This window comes from Dromiciops gliroides, chromosome 2 (assembly GCF_019393635.1).
Source record: "Dromiciops gliroides isolate mDroGli1 chromosome 2, mDroGli1.pri, whole genome shotgun sequence".
Lineage (NCBI taxonomy): Eukaryota > Metazoa > Chordata > Mammalia > Microbiotheria > Microbiotheriidae > Dromiciops > Dromiciops gliroides.
Genome location: NC_057862.1, coordinates 277879876 through 277897244, shown reverse-complemented (window position 1 = coordinate 277897244; position 17369 = coordinate 277879876). Strand labels below are relative to the sequence as shown.

The 17369-nt window shown below is 39.8% G+C and overlaps 1 protein-coding gene across 1 annotated transcript; it reads right to left on the bottom strand.

Moving 5' to 3' along the window:
- Nucleotides 1-14710: 14710 nt before the first annotated feature.
- On the bottom strand, nt 14711-16359 carry LOC122744434 (zinc finger protein 500-like). The gene is given in 1 exon segment (XM_043989920.1): nt 14711-16359. A coding segment is annotated over 1 exon segment (1509 nt). The 3' UTR covers nt 14711-14850.
- Nucleotides 16360-17369: the final 1010 nt, after the last annotated feature.

Sequence of the window (17369 nt, the reverse complement as noted above, 5' to 3'; positions counted from 1 at the left end):
CTCACTTAAAAAAAAAAAGATAAACAGGAAAAAGAAATTAAGAGGTTAAACTGCTTACATTCCTATGTGGGAAGATGATACTTCTAACTCATGAGGACTTTATCAGTATTCAGGCAGATGATAGAAATAAATTTAGACAGAGGGCACAGGTGGGAATTGATTATGAAAGGATGATACCTGTAAAGCATTAATTTTTTTGTTTAGAATTTTTTGTGGGGTGGTCAGAGTTGGATGACATGTCTGGGTCAAGCAGTGGATGATTGTCTTGTGACTGGGGCTGGATTTGGCATTGGGTCCCCCTGGGTCCAGGGTGGGTGCTTTGTCCACTGTGTCATTTAGCTGCCCCATGATAACATCTTTAGGGTAAAATTGAGGGGTGAGAGTATTGCACAGGGGAGGGGGGTGGGGAAAGGTACAATGAGGTGGAATCCAACATGAAATAAACAGGAAAGGGGTTATGGAGTAGGGGGAGAGATGGGGGAAGAGCAGGGCAGTGAATGAGCCTTATACCCATCAGATTTGGCTCAAAAACCTTTAATCTCTTCAGAGTTAGCTCAAGGAGAGATTAGCATACATATGCAGTTGGCTGTAGGAATCTATCTAACCCTGCAGTAATGTAGGATGGGAAGGGAGTGAAAGAAAAAAAAAAGGGAGTGAAAGTAGGAGGGAGGGGTTGAAAGAGGGGAGGGCAGATTGGGGGAGGGGGCAGACAGAAGCTAATCCCTTTTGAGGAGGGATAGGGTTAAAAAAGATAGATGATAGAGTAAATATCATGGGGAAGGGAATAGGATGGAGGAAAACAGTTAACAATAGTAACTGTGAAAAAGATGAAAGGAAAAAAATTGTACAAAATATATTTATAACTACTCTGGTGGCTAAGAATTGGAAATCATAGGAATGCTCATCAATTGGGGAATGACTAAACAAGCTGTGTTATATACTGCAATGGAATATTATTGTTCTATAAGAAATGACAAGCTGGATGATTTTGGAAAAAAAAATGGAAAGACTCATATGAACTGATGTATAGCAAAGTGAGCAGAACCAGGAAAACTTTGTGCACAGTGACAGTATTATTGTTCTATAAGTAATTCTGAATGCCTTACCTACTCTCAGCAATACAATGATCCAAGACAATCCCAAAGGACTAATAATGAAGCATACTATCCACCTCCATAGAAAAAATTGATATTGATTGAACACAGACTGAAGCATGCTATTTCCTGCTTTTTAAAAATTTGAGTCTTTTTATATAAAATGACTAAGATGTTAATGTTTTACATACATAATTGCACATGTATAATGTATATCTGATTGCTTACCACCTCAGGGAGGGGGGAGGGAAGGGAAGGAGGGGATGAGAGAGGGATAGAATTTGAAACTCCAAACTTTAAATTAAAATATATATAGGTAGTAAAAATAGTAAATAAACAAACAAAAAAGAAATAAAAGGAAAAGAAATCTGATAATATATTAGAGGACAGGATTCATATAGAGAAAGGAAATTTAATGAAATAAAACAATTTAGCAAGAAACCATTTCTTCCATAACTTGGAGCAACTCTCTGACAAATTCACATATAAGTGGAAAGAGTAGATAAATGTAGCAATGTGGAAGAATGGAGGAGGTTGATGGTCCTTATGACCTCATCTAGCCCTTACTCCTAGGTTTATGTGCATGCCAATCAGAGAGAATCATGGGAGCTGATGCTCCTGTGCAGTTTTATTATATGGCATCCCTAAAATGGATTTGTGAATTTAGCCAGAATTAAAAGAATTTTCCTTTTTTTTTTTTTTTGGTGTTTTAAATTTTAAATTTATTTATTTAGAATTTCCCCCATTACATGTATAAAGAAAATTTCACATTGATTTTTCAAACTTTGTGTTCCAAATTTTCTTCCTCCCTCCCTCCCCACCCCCCCTTAAGAACTCAAGCAATTCAATATAAGTTAAACACATGTAGTCATTAATCAAATTGTGAAAGAAAACAGGAAAAAAATAACCCTTTATAACAAGGAACTAACAAAAAATATACTTCAATCTTTATTCAGATACCATCAGTTCATTCTCTGTATATGGACTACATTTTTCATAATTCCTTATGATAGCATCCTGCTCATCATTTCTGATAGCACAATAGCATTCCATCTTAATCTCAACCTACAATTTGTTCAGCCTTTCCGAAAGTGATGGGCATCACCCCAATTTCAAATTCAACTTTTTTGTAACATTCTCCTTTAGAATACCAAGCTAGTAGTGATATTGTTAGGTTGAAGAGTATGCATAGTTTTATAGCCCCTTGGCTATAGTTCCAAATTGTTCTATAGAGTGTTTGAATCAGTTTACAACATTACTGAGAGTGTATTAATGTCTCATTTAACCCCATCCCCCACAACATTTGTCATTTTCCTCTGATGTCCTATTATCCAATCCAGTAAGTATGAGGTAGTACCTAGAATTGTTTTGACCTGGATCTCTCAAATCAATAGTGAATCAGAGCATTTTTTTTTCATATGGCTATATGTAGTTTTGATTATTTCATCTGAAAAATTCATGTCTCTTGATCATCTATCAGTTGGGGAACGGCTCTCATTTTAACAAATTTGACTCAGTTCTCTATGTATTTGTGAACTGAGGCCTATCAGATGAACTTGCTTCAAGTTTTTTTTTTTCTTTTCACATTTACTATTGCTAACACCCTCCATCCTATTCCCTCCCTTTGATATTGACTCTATTTTCTATCTTCTTTCACCCTATCCTTCCTCAAAAGTGTTTTGCTTTTGATTGCTCCCTCCCAAAATCCTTCTTTGAGCCAATTCTGATGAGAGTAATAATCACTCATTCCCCTCCACCTCCCCCATGTTCCCCTTTATTCCATATGTTTTTTCTTGCTTCTTTTATGAGATACTTTACCCCATTCCACATCTCATTTTCTTCCAGTAAATTCCTCTCTCCCCTTAATTTTATTTTTTAAAGATATAAGCATGGGGTAGTTAGGCACAGTGGACAAAGCACCTGCCCTAGACCCAGAAGGACTGGAGCCCAAATCCAGCCTCAGACACCCAACACTTACTAATTACATGAACATAGGCAAGCCACCTAACCACAAAATAAAGCAATTAAAAAATTAAATGCTTTAAAGATAGCATCCCTTCATATTCAACTCACTCCTGTGCCCTCTGTCTAAGTATACTCCATTCAGCCGCATGGATAATGAGAGAGTTCCTATGAGTTAGAAGTATCATCTTCCCATGTAGGAATGCAAACAGCTTAACCTTTTGATATCCCTCATGATGTCTTTTTCCTATTTACCTTTTTGTGCTTCTCTAGGTTCTTGTATTTGAAAGTCAAATTTCATATTCAGTTCAGGTCTTTTCATCACAAATGCCTGAAAGTCCTCTCTTTCATTGAATTCACATGTTCCCCCCTGAAAGATTTTACACAGTTTTGCTGGGTAGGTGATTCTTGGTTGTAATCCCAGTTCCTTTGCCCTCTGGAATATCATATTCCATGCCCTCTGATCCTTTAATGGAGAAGCTACTAGATCTTTTTCTATCCTGACTGTGGCTCCACAGTACTTGAATTGCTGCTCTCTGGATGCTTGCAACATTTTCTCCTTGACCTGGGAGCCCTGGAATTTGGCTATAATATTCCTGGGAGTTTTCATTTTTGGATCTCTTTCAGGAGGTGATTGGTGAATTCTTTAAATCTCTATTTTACCTTCTGCTTCTAGAATATCAGGGCAATTTTCCCTGACAATTTCCTGGAAGATTATTTCTAAGCTCTTAACTTGATCATGGTTTTCAGGTGGTCCAATAATTTTCAAATTATCTTTCCTGGATCTATTTTCCAGGTCAGCTATTTTTCCAAGGAGATATTTCACATTGTCCTCTATTTTTTTAAAAATTCATGTGGATTTGCTTTATCATGTGTGGGAACCAAATTTTAATTGGAGAGTGCTAGCTAAGCGGCTCGCCACAATATTGGGGCAAGGAAGGAGACCAGCAGCCTTCCTCAAAACAGAACAAGATTTATTTTAACAAGAACGAACTTAAAAAAACACACAAACAGGATCAGTAGGATCAAGGGAAAGGAAATAAAATGGGGAAAGGGAAATTACAATACCTGAAAAAATACCACCGCCCAGGAATCAGCTGAAAATATGCAGCAGAATGCCTGTCGCTTTCCAGGTTCCATCTAGAATGCCCAATTCTCCTCCCCCAAGCCCCCACACAGCCCCAGCCAATGGGATGGCCTCTCTGACAGTCACATGACTGTCCTCACTAGGCTTCCAATCATTATAATTTTGCCAGGCCCATGTAAGCGTTGGTGAGTGGTGATGACGTGAGGTACAGAGTCCTGGCAATGGCTACAACCAGTTGGTGAAAAACCGTGCAGTTTGTGGAGCCCCAGGCCAGTGCTCACCGAGGCATAAAACCCTCAAATGACAATTAATTCTTTACACATGTCTTGATTTCTCATAAAGTCATTTGCTTCTATTTGCTCAATCCTAATTTTTAAGCAATGCTTTTCTTCAGAGAGCGTTTGTACTTACTTTTCCATTTGGCCAGTTTGGCTTTTCAAGCTATTGACTTTTTTTATAACCCTCCTTCATTACTCTCATTTCTCTTTTATTTTTTTCTTCTACCTGTATTACCTTATCTGCAAAGACCTTTTTGAGTGCTCCTATGGCTTGAGACCAATTAATATTTTTCTTGGAAGCTTTCAATGTAGGAGTTTTGACTTGGTTATCTTCTTCTTAGGGTGTATTTTGATCTTCCTTGTCATCAAAGAAACTTTATAGGGTCAGCATCTTTTTTTTTTCCCTGTCTACTCATTTTGCCAGCCTATTTCTTGACTTTTAACTCTTTCTTAAAGTGGGAACTGCTTCCAGGTTCCACTGTCCCAAGCCTCCGGGGGGGGGGGGGGGGGGGTCCCAGGTAGTATGATTTAAGGAGAGGCACTTTCTACACTCCTCTTGCCTGTGCTCTGGTCTGTAAATAACCACAGGTCTGCTTGCTCTTTAACTTGGGAACATATTTCTGTTTCAGTGTGGTTATAAGGTTGCATGTGCCTTTGCCCCTCCCCTACCTGGGCTGCCACTCAAGACTGCTTCCTGGTTCTGAGCACAGACAACACAACAGAGTTCTGCCTCAATGCTAACAGAGAGCCCTGCACTCTCTCCCCAGCCAACTGCTCAACCCCTTCCCCAGACCATGATCTGAGTTCTAGAAGTAGCCACCACCAAAGCCACTTCAGAGACTCCTTCTGGAGTGGGATGCCTGTGTTTGGATCTGCAAGGCATGACCTGGGGCTGGACCTGTGTTGGTGTGGCCCAGGTCTGGCCTTCACTCTCAACCTGGTACAGCAGACCTTTCCTCCTAACCTTCTAAGCCATCTTTGGAAAATTATCTCACTCCGCCCTTTTATGTGTTTTGCTGTCCTGAAAATTGTTTTATAGCATTATTTGGAGCTACTTGGAGGGATCTTTGGGAGAGGACTGGAAAGTTCTTGCATTTCCTCCATGATCTTGGCTCCTCCCTCCTCCTCTTAAAAGAAATTTTCTAATCCTAAATCAGGCAGTCGTCTGGGGGTGAGGTACCAGGAGAGACATGGTCAAAAGAATAGACATAGTAGCTAGTTCAATGGAGGTAAAAGGGTACAAATTAAATTTAAATCAGCATTTGTCAAGTATCTACTTTGTTCAAGGCAATATAATAGGCCTACAAAGAGTTATAACCATACCCTGCTTTTAAAAAATTATAGTTTAATAAGTTTAGAATATAGCAATTCTTATTGCCAAATATTATTTTCCAATGAAACCATAAGTGCTCTTTCCAACTGAAAGAATATTTGCATCAGTATACAGTAGTTCAATGGTCCTATAATCTCATTGATGAAAACATTTAGTACAAGTGGACAATTTATCACTAATCTTTACTTTTTTTCATGTAATTCTTGACCATTTCCTTTAATAAATCCTCTGAAGAGAATACCTCCAACATGATGGGGATTTCTTTTAGAATACTTGATGCAGCATATGGATGGTCTGTCAAATATTTATTGACCTCACAACATCACTAACCTACTTCTTATTCTGGACATATAGCTCTGTGATAAGGTCTTTCATATTGCTTCAGGCATGGAATTCAACATGTGTATTATACTACAGCCTTTTAATGTATACCATAGAACCTTCTATTTTCCTTTGGATGATCCACAAGTTTGATTCCTTAGAGAACATGATATTCCTTGCTTCACATCATCAGAAGAACATCACCATTGGAAAAAAGGGAACATATATATAATACATAAATACAGAGATATGTGTGTGTGCAGATGACAATGATCCCACTCTAAAACGGACACTCAGGAAATAAAGACTATAGTTGATTTGGTACATTCTCTAAAACATCTGTTAGATCTTGAATATTTAAATGCAAGAACTAGAGGAAAGGGAGAATATATGTATGAAGATATTTGTATCTCCTATAAGTAAACTTAGAGGTATTCCCATACAAACAGTGAAAGACAACATATCTATAATTTACAGTTTAGGAGTACTCTTAAAACTCAGCTTGGTTTACCTTGCTTTCATTTTTAAAATCTCATTTTCATTGATATATTTATTTTTATGTCACTTTTATTTCTGAAAACACACTTCTTGCCCTGGCATCAGCATGCCACCAATTGAGTGCTTTAGTTTGATTTAACAATAATTATCATAGTATCTTGTATTTACATAATATTTTATACTTTATAGAGGATTTATTTATAATAACTCTGTGAAGTATCAACATAGAGTAGAACAAGGTCTAGATTTGGATTCAGAAGACATAATTCAAATCTGTCTTATTACCCAGATGATCTTGGGTGCATCACTAAATCTGTTTCCTCTTTTGTAAATAAGAGAGTTGGCCCAGTTGGCCTTAAAGTTCCCTTTTGCTTTTAAAGCTATAATTCATAAAGCTAACCATTCCTTCTCTTTGTTAGTAGAGCTATGAGTGGTACAGTTTGCAAAAAACAAATGGGCCTGGATCCAGAGGACCATTTGGACTCTGCCACTTACTACCTGGGTTACCCTGGGCAAAGCCCTTAATATCTTTTTACCTCAGTTCCTCTATAAGTGAAATGAGAAAGTTGGTTTAGATGACCTCTGAGGTCCCTTGGATCTCTAAGTCTATGATTTTTGAGGTAAATATTAGTCATATCACTATTTTATAGGTGAAGAAGATGAGTTTCTGAGAGGTTAAACAATTTGCCCAGGGTTGCCAAATTGTAAGTAACAGAGGCAGGATTTGCTCCTGAATGCATTTCTAGGACTGTCTCTTGTTAAAGGATGAGAAATTGAGTAATTCACTTCTGGAGATTTTAATCCTGGCTCTAGAAAAGATGTAAAATGGCCCAAAGTAGGAAAATGCCATTTATTCCATTAATTTGAATATCTCAACAACATAAAACCCCTAGTGTAAGAAAGAGATGAGATTTTTAATCAGGTTCAGGTTTTCAAGATCTTTCATAAATTTGCCCATTACATGGCTTTTCATTAACTATAAGGTAGCAAGTAATACAATGAAAGGGAAATGAAAAATGAAACTGAAAATTTATGAAAAGAAAGAAAACAACAGTTATCACTTTGAACAACTTAGCCAGGCACTTTTTAGAATCTAAACACAAATTTAAACATGGTCTTTCATACTGATGATCAGGTCCAAAGGATGCTTTTTAGTTCTGTGTATTAATCTTTTGAGGAAAAGTTATTAATGACCAACATTTGAAATACCTACATAAATGGAATTCAAAATTAATGCAGGAAGTGACCTTGAAGATAAAAATAATAGAGAAGCTCATTCTTGGCTGGCACTCCAATTTATCTTTTATGTATCTTATTTGTATATAACTGTTTTCATGTTGTCTTCCATTAAACTGTCAGGGATTATCTTTTGCTTATCTTTGAATCCACTGCATTTAGTACACTATTTGGCACATAGTAGGTACTTAATAAATGCCTATTGACTGACTTGATCACAAATAGGTACGGTGATGAATTACCCAAATATCATCCATTGTTCCTTCTGTTTTTGGCCTTCATTCTCACAAACCTCTTCAAATTTTCCTCCCACCAGAATTATCTGGACTTGCCCCCTTGTACCCTGGGCTCTGATATGAGCTTTCACCTCATCTTGCCTTAAACCAGGCTTCCACATAACTTACCAGGCATCCCAAGCTATGCCTCTGTGTTTCCAGTCAACACCTGCCCCCTGCTTTCCTATCCCTTTATAAGTTTTCTTCCTCCATTAGAATGCAATTTCCTTAAGGGCAGAAACTTTTGCTTAAGTGTATTCATATCTCCAGCACTTTGTATAGTTTTCAGCTATAGTAAGCATTTAATAAATTACTTCATTGCCATTTTTGACAAAGACATATGCAGTTATGGTGACTTCCCTGAAAATTAGCACTATGGGGAAAACTCATTCATGCCCATTTATTTATAGTATTTTTATTCATCTTTTCAATGTTAGAGATTAGGTGATGAAAACACCCTGTAAGCAAGAAAACCTTACCATAACATGCTTTCTATAGTTATCACTATTAAATGACAATTTTATATTCAGTATTTGTGCACCAAAATACAAAATATTCATTTCTAATCTAGATACCTTTTATTCAAGAAATTCGTATGTTATATCTCTCTACCTGTCAATTTGTCCCACCCATCAGCATTGGAGAACACTTATTGAATATTAAAAACTACTAGGAGTGGCTCGGTGGTGCAGTGGATAGAGCAGGGGCCCTGGATTCAGGAGGACCTGAGTTCAAATCCAGCCTCAAACACTTAAGACTTAACAGCTGTGTGACGACCCTGGGCAATTCATTTAACCCCAATTGCCTCACCAAAAAACCCCCACAAAACCCCAAAAAACTCACAAAAAGCAAAAAACAAAAAAACTGTACTAGATGTCAATGATATGCCATAAAGTCAAGACCAAACCTCTACTTTTTTTTGTTTTTTGTTTTTTTTTCCAACAGGGCTATCTGAAGAGCAAAATCAAAATGTAATGTTCATGACATTCTGCTTTCAAAGAGGAGAATTAAATGTAGTCTCCCTTTCCCAGTCATATACCTTAAAAGCTTTACATCTCTCTCAATCTTGTTCTTTTAATTGTTTTAAATATGGAATACTGAATCCATTATAGGGATAGTTGGCTACAGCATTTCCCAATCTTTTTCTTACTTATATCTTTTCTCTTTCCCTACAGGAAATAGTCTAGGTTGTTGTCATTACTATTATTACATACTGATCTCCTAAACAACAACAACAACAACAAAAACCTTTTAATTTTCCTCACATTTTCAAATATTTTGAATTTCAAATGTTCCATATATTAAAATATTTTACTGTCCATATGGATCGCACACATACATACATATGTCTATATAGGTATATTTGGGACAAACTGCCTCAGTTTACCCAAATAACTCAAGGAGACCACCAAGTCAAGTAGAGACAGATTTATTACATCCTCATGAGGACAGGCAAAACCCAATTACACATTGAAGTCTTGCAAAGATAGGCCCAATCCTCTAGGTTTTTATAGTATTCTTGAAAAGGACTGTCCCCACGTACACCTAGGGTGGATGACCTGACAATCTAACATCCAATCCTGTCTCACCCAAGGTGCGTGCCCAGCTCATGATCCATGTATGGAGACATGTCCAAGAACAAAGGGGAGAAGAGGAAGGGGTACAAGTCTGAGGAATGTCAAAGAAAGAGGGAGGCAGAAATCACTCCCTTATCTGACTGAAATTAATCCATGACAGGGACTGGGGTTCTGACATGTGAGAGGGGAGTTTTTTTATTACAGGCCATAAACTAAGGTGTAGCTGGCATGTGGGAACTAAGCAGAAGTAAATAGTGCTAATTGATAGAACTGTGACAAGTAATAAAACTTACTGGGGGACTGGATATCTTCCAGACTCCCTCCCCAAAGTTTACAGAACTGTCCCAAGTCCATTATTTCAAGAATAAAACTTAAAGGAGACAGTGAGAATACACATTCATATATACACATGTGTGTATACCTGCCTGTATAACATATATGCACTGTACACATATATACACATACATGCATACATACATAATACACAGAGGAAGAGTTATAAGAAACATCAGAGATTATCTAGTCCAATACTTTAATTTTATATGAGGAAGCCAAGAGAATAGAAAGTCTTGTTAACCTGGAAATTAAGGAAACAATCAATATAGGAGAAACTATAGCTCCTGGTATAGCAAAGCTTGGGAGTTAGGAATACCCAAAGATGGGAACAGAGGACAAGGTTTTTATGGGGTAATAGAACAAAAGGGAACCAAAAGATTGCTCCAAGAGTCTGGTACAAGTACTTAATGCAAATGAACTTTTAACAAAAGAAACAATAGAACTGCTCCTAAATTAAGTATAGACCTACTAACTCTAAAAAGGAACTACTTAATGTAGATGGACTCTTTTACATAATAATCATAAAGTCCCCAGAGTAAGGTGGGGAAACTTTGGGAGGGGATAAGTTGTTTGGGGGAAGGTGGAGGAGGTCCATAAGTCCATCAAGAGGCTGGAAATGACAAAGACAGTCAGTCCCAGGCAATTGATCTGCCTGGGTAGGGGGACTGGATGGGGAATCAGTCAGTTCACTATAAATTTGTAGTTATCAGGCTAAATGACTTGCCCCAAATCAGATTTAGCAAGTAGCAAAGCCAGAATATGAACCTAGGTTTTCTACCTACTAATTCAGCAATCTTTCTACTATAACACTTTTGACTCTTCACTAATATCATGACTCTTATTGTCTAATTCAGACCCAATAACAAAAAGTAAGGATAATACCTGATATGGGGGGAAATGGGGTACGGGTTGGGTTAGGGATTGGGGTTCTTGGGAATTCCTCTTTAAAGAATTACACCCTCTTGCACACAAAATGTAGTTAGAATAAGGTGATGGTTTATTTAGGAGCAATGGAAGGGAAGGGTTGGGGAAGGGAAACCACAAAAGAAATCTGATATGGTGGGAAATGGGGTACAGGTTGGGGTTGGGGTTCTTAGGAATTCCTCTTTAAAGAATTACACCCTCTTGCACACAAAACGTAGTTAGAATAAGGTGATAGTTTATTTAGGAGCAAGGGAAGGGAAGGGTGGGGGGAGGGAAACCATGAAAGAAATCCTTGGACTTTTCATGGGGAGATTTGGCATAAAGCACAAGACTCAGAGGTACCAAATCTCCTGGAACAGGAGCCTGGAAGGTACTTTTATAGAGGCCTGATGGGGGTGGACCATCTGCCTGTGGAAAGTTCCTTTAATGAAGGTGGACCATCCCCCACTGGTGGTAGCTGGGGGAATTGGGTGAGGAGTGGAGGACCATCCCCCACTAGTAGTGACTAGAGGAATTGGGTGAGGGGTGGCTACAGATCCCTCTTCAGGACACAAAGGCCGCAGCCACACCCAAACTTATCTCCCCAGGGTAAGGGAGACCAGAATGAAGGGTAGGAATCCCAAGCTAGCTCAGTCTGATTTGGTTCCTCTAGGCGTTATCTGTCCTCTGGTTTAGTTTCTCAAGGAGAAGATTCCTCGGTGTGCCCCAGAGAAATTCTGGGGTGCTCTGCGCCCCATGACAAAATCCTTGGACTTTTCATGGGGAGATTTGGCATAAAGCACATGGCTCAGAGGTACCAAATCTTGAACAGGAGCCTGGAAGGTACTTTTATAGAGGACTGATGGGGGTGGACCATCTGCCCGTGAAAAGTTCCTTTAGTGAGAGAGGACCATCCCCCACTGGTGGTAGCTGAGGGAATTGGGTGAGGAGTGGAGGACCATCCCCCACTGGTAGTGACTAGAGGAATTGGGTGAGGGGTGGCTACAGATCCCTCTTCAGAACACAAAGGCCGAAGCCACACCCAAATTTATCTCCCCAGGGTAAGGGAGACCAGAATGAAGGGTGGGAATCTGAAGCTAGCTCAGTCCGATTTGGTTCAGTTTATCTCTCTAGGCATTATCTGTCCTCTGGTTTAGTTTCTCAAGGAGAAGGTTCCTTGATGTGCCCCAGAGAACTTCTGGGGTGCTCTGCGCCCCATGACAATACGCAATACTTGTGGGCTGCTTTTAACATTTTCTAAGTGCTTTCACACTTACTTTCCTACAGCCTCAATCTAAAAGAGAACTCATTATTTCCTTTCTATACCTAACCTTCTTCCAAATTTCTCAGTTTCTGTCAAGGGCATCACCATACTGTTAGTTGAAATAAAGTCACCTCCATTTTTGCCTGTTGACTTTAGGGATTATTTTAAATACATTCTAACCCTAAATTCTAAACCCAACTGAAATGCTATCTCCTTCAGGAAGTCTTACCCAATCTCTTATGTTTTTTTTTTCCTAAATAATGGTGTGTATTTCTATACCACTTTAAGGTTTAGCAATATGTAAGAATATAGTAGATGACATTTATCTGTGTGTATTTTAAGGTTTATCTTTACATGGATTTTCTCATTTGAATATATCAACTTGCAAGGCAGACACATCCCCATTTATTACAGATTAGGAAACTAAAACACAGAGAGTTTAAATGTCTTGTCCAAAGTATGGGAGGCAGAAATTAAGACCTCAATCTAAGGTATCAAGGAATGTTTTTTGTTCTTCATTCTTGAAAAGAACCATGACATTGGATGATGTCATGATTTGCAGTGAATGGGATTTAAGTGAGGCAGGGCTGTGCAAGGTCACCAACCATACTCTTTCCTCTAGAGTCACCTGGGTCCGATGGAAATATATGTATCTATGTATCAGGATTACTGGAAATGGACCCAAATGGGGTAAGTGACTTGCCCAGGGTCACACAGCTTAATAAGTGTCTGAGGTCAGGTTTGAACTGAGGTCCTCCCAATTTCAGGGCCAGTGCTTTATCCACTGCACCACCTATCTGCCCCCAATCCAAGATAATAAATCTTCTCACTATCCCATGCTACCTCTCATTAACAATAAATCCCTCTATGTAAGTGACTCAGGGCCAAATCAGGATTGAGATTTTAAAAAACAACAAAAAACCAAAGAACAAACAAACAAAAAAAAGAAACAACTTTTAACAATGAAAAGACAAAACTTAACCCAGGAAACAGTGGGTTGAAAATGGATGTTCTATACTTTATACATCAAACATATTCCCTATGATTAAAATTTCAGGTATACTTCAATGAATCCCTCATCTTACTTAAGTGGATATATGTATATATATATTTGGCTATAAGCACAAGGAAATGCTTTATTCTTTCCCCATATAAATATTTTATTATTTTCCAGTTACATTTAGAGATAATTTTCAACATTTGTTTTTATAAGATTTCTAGTTTCAAATTTTTCTCTATCCCTCCCCTCCCTTACCCCTCCCCAAGACAACAAGCAATCTGATTTGGTTATATATATACAATCACATTAAACATATTTCTACATTAGTCATGTAATGAGAGAAGAATCAGAGCAAAAAGGAAAAACCTCAAAAAAGAAAAACAACAACAAAAATAATAGAAATAGTATAGTTCAATCCACATCCAGATTCAACAGTTTTTTTTTTCTGGAATTGGAGAGCATTTTCCATCATGAGTCCTTTGGAACTATCTTGGACCATTGTATTGCTGGGAAAAATCAAGTCTATCACAGTTGATTATCACACAATGTTGTTGATACTGTGTATAATGTTCTCCTGGTTCTGCTCATCTCATTCATCATCAGTTCATGCAAGTCCTTCCAGATTTCTCTGAAATCTGCCTGCTCATCATTTCTTACAGCACAATAGTACTCCATTATATTCTTATACCACAACTTGTTAAGCCATTTACCAGTTGATGGGCAACCCCTCAATTTCCAATTCCTTACCACCACAAAAAGAGCAGCTATAAATATTTTTGTACATGTGGGTCCTTTTCCCTTTTCCATGATCTCCCTGGAAAAAGGTCCTAATAGTGGTATTTCTGGGTCAAAGGGTATGCACAGCTTTATAGCCCTTTGGGCATGATTTCAAACTGATCTCCAGAATGGTTGGATCAGTTCACAGCTTCACCAGTAATGCATTAGTGTTCCAATTTTTCCACAGCTTCTTCAACACTTATTATTTTCCTTTTTTTGTCATATTAGCCAATCTGATAGGTATCAGGTGGTACCTCAGAGTTGTTTTAATTTGCATCTTTTTAATCAATAGTGATTTAGAGCATTTTTTCATATGGCAATAGATAGCTTTGATTTCTTCATCAGAAAACTGCCTGTTCATATCCTTTGACCATTTCACAATTGGGGAATGACTTGGATTCTTATAAGTTTGATTTAGTTCCCTATATATTTTAGAAATGCAACCTTTATCAGACGTACTGACCATAAAAATTGTTTCCCAGTTTTCTGCATCCCTTCTAATTTTGGATGCATTGCTTTTGTTTGTACAAAAACTTTTTAATTTAATATACTCAAAATCATCCATTTTGCATTTCATAATATTCTCTAACTCTTCTTTGGTCATAAACTGCTCTCCTTTCCAAAGATCTGACAGGTAAACTATTCTTTCCTATCCTAATTTACCTATGGTATCACCTTTTATGTCTAAATCATATATCCATTTTTTTTTTTTTAGGATTCAAACTTGGTTTATATTAAAGCACATAACCCCTTTCTCCCATATACCCTTAGACTTTAGAGGAAGACCTGTGGTGCATCTCTCTTTGTCTTCATGACATGACAGAACTTTTCATAAGGACTGCTAAATAAATGAATGAATGAACGAACCAATATATGAATGAGGTAGAAGAGCCTTGGGGCTCTTAGGCATCACTCTGGGCGATTTGAGGGCACTGTTCCCCGGTGGACTCTCTGATGGACCTGCAGGTTGGAGCTCTGTTTGAAGCCTTTACCACAGATAAGACACTTGTAGGGTTTTTCACCCCTGTGGACGTGCTGATGGACATGCAGGTGGGATGTCTAGCTGAAGCCTTTCCCACATTCAGTACACGTGTATGGTTTCTCTTTCATGTGGGTTCGCCTGTGGATACGAAGCGTGGTCTGGTGGCTAAACCCTTTCCTACAGTCAACACAAGCGTAGGGCTTCTCCCCAGGGTGGACTCTCTGGTGGATGTTCAGATTGGATCTCTGGCTAAAGTCTTTCCCACAGTCAGGACATTTAAATGTTTTTTCTCTCGTGTGCGTTCTCTGGTGTCGGACAAGAGGAGACTTGCAATGGAAACTTTTCCCACAGTCCCTACATCTGTATTGTTTGGGTCCCATGGTCGATACTGGGAGGTCTTTGCAGAGGTTCTTCTCTTTCAAGCATCGAGGAGACCCTCCCTCACTTGGCAGAGGTATCTGTTGGGCTGAGAACTTCCCTTTGGCTCCTTTTACTGGGGGAAACTGGAGCTGTAGAGTTGGGATGGTGGCAGCCAGAAGACCTTTCTGAGGAGCAGGGGGAACACAGGGGTTTCCCGGCCCCTCCACAGAAGCCCTTCTCCTCATAGCCTGCTTTGGTGACTTGGCCTGAAGGGAGGTGGCAGCTGGCAGAACCCTCTGTTGGGGGTCTTTCTCTTGAGGACTCAGTCTGCACAGTCTCTTCCCGCCGCCTGGCCGGGCCCCTCCAGACATGCTCTCCTCTCCATCCTTGGCCTCTTCCTCTCCATCAATCAAGGCAATCAGGTCTGGTTTGGGGACAGGGATTCCGAGGGCACCCATGTGCCTGTAGCTCTCCCAAAGCACGTCCCTGTAGAGCTCCTTCTGCCTGGGCCCCAGGTGCCCCCACTCCTCCCACAAGAAGCTCATGGTCACATCAGCAAATGTCAAGTCCGCCATGGCTATGGGCAAGGGTCTTGTCTGAGGCTGAGACTCAGCTCTGGCTGCCAGCACATCCACACCACAGTCCCCATTCAGCTGCTCCTGAGGCCAGGGTAGGATTTCAGACATCTGCAAGCCATTCTCTTCCAGCCCTTGGTCTAGCCCCTCCAGCAGGCCCAGCACCTCCTCTCCCCGCTGCAGCTGCTCCTCCCTCACACGGACCAACAGCTGCCAGGGCAGGAGGGTCAGGAACTGCTCCAGGACCAGCAGCTCCAGCATCTGCTCCTTGGTGTGGATGTCTGGTCTTAGCCAGCAGTGACACAGCTCCTGCAGCTGGGCCAGGGCCTCCTGGGGCCCCACTGCCCCCCCATAGTGGCCAAACTGGTGGAAACGCAGCCTCCAGGACTCAGGGTCGGGCACCTCTTCACACACAGCCTCCTCATCCTCTTCCACCTTCACCACCAGCAACCCATCCACTCCCAGCAGGGCAGGGGTCTGGCCTCGGGGGGCACTGCCCATGGCCAAGGTCACAGGGCTCCCCAGGCTTCTCTTCTCCATCAGACACAATCGCCTCCCAGCATTCCTGGGGCTCCTGGGCTCAGCCGGGGGGCCTTCTCATGTCCTGCTGCAGGCCTCTCAGGGGGCCAGCCCGGCTGGATGTCCAGCAGTGGGAGTGGAGAGTCTCCTCCCTGCAGTCAGGCTCCTCCTGGGCCTCCTCCTCCTCCTCCTCCTCTCTAAATCATGTATCCATTTTGACCTCATTTTAGTATAAGGTGCAAGATGTTGGTCTATGCCTAGTTTCCGCCATACTCTCTTCCAGTTTTCCAAGCAGTTTTTGTCAAATAGTGAATTCCTAGCTCAGAAGTTGGAGTCTTTGGGTTTATCAAACAGTACGTTATTAAAGTCATTTCCTATTGTATCTCCTTTGCCTAACCTATTCCACTGATCCTCCACTCTATTTCTTAGACAGTCCCAGATATTTGTTTTTGTTTTTGTTTTTTTTTTTAGTGAGGCAATTGGGGTTAAGTGACTTGCCCAGGGTCACACAGTTAGTAAGTGTCAAGTGTCTGAGGCCAAATTTGAACTCAGGTCCTCCTGACTCCAGGGCCGGTGCTCTATCCACTGCGCCACCTAATTGCCCCAAGTACCAGATATTTTTGATGACTGCTGCTTTATAGTAAAGCTTCAGATTTCGTATAGCTAACCTACCTTGCTGTGCATTTTTTTTTCATTGTTTCCCTTGATATTCTTGACCTTTTGTTTTTCCAGATGAATTTTGTTATTATTTTTTCTAGCTCTATAAAATAATTTTTAGGTAGTCTGATTTAACAAATAGTTTAATTTAGGTAGAATTGTCATTTTTATTATATTATTTTATTATATTAGGTCAGCCTATCCATGAACAATTGATATTTTTCCAATTATTTATATCTTATTTGATTTGAGAAAAATACATGACCAGGTAAAAGAAAAAAAAATCTCTCTCTCAGTAGAGAGAGCTACAACCTGAGTATGCCATTAATGTCCCT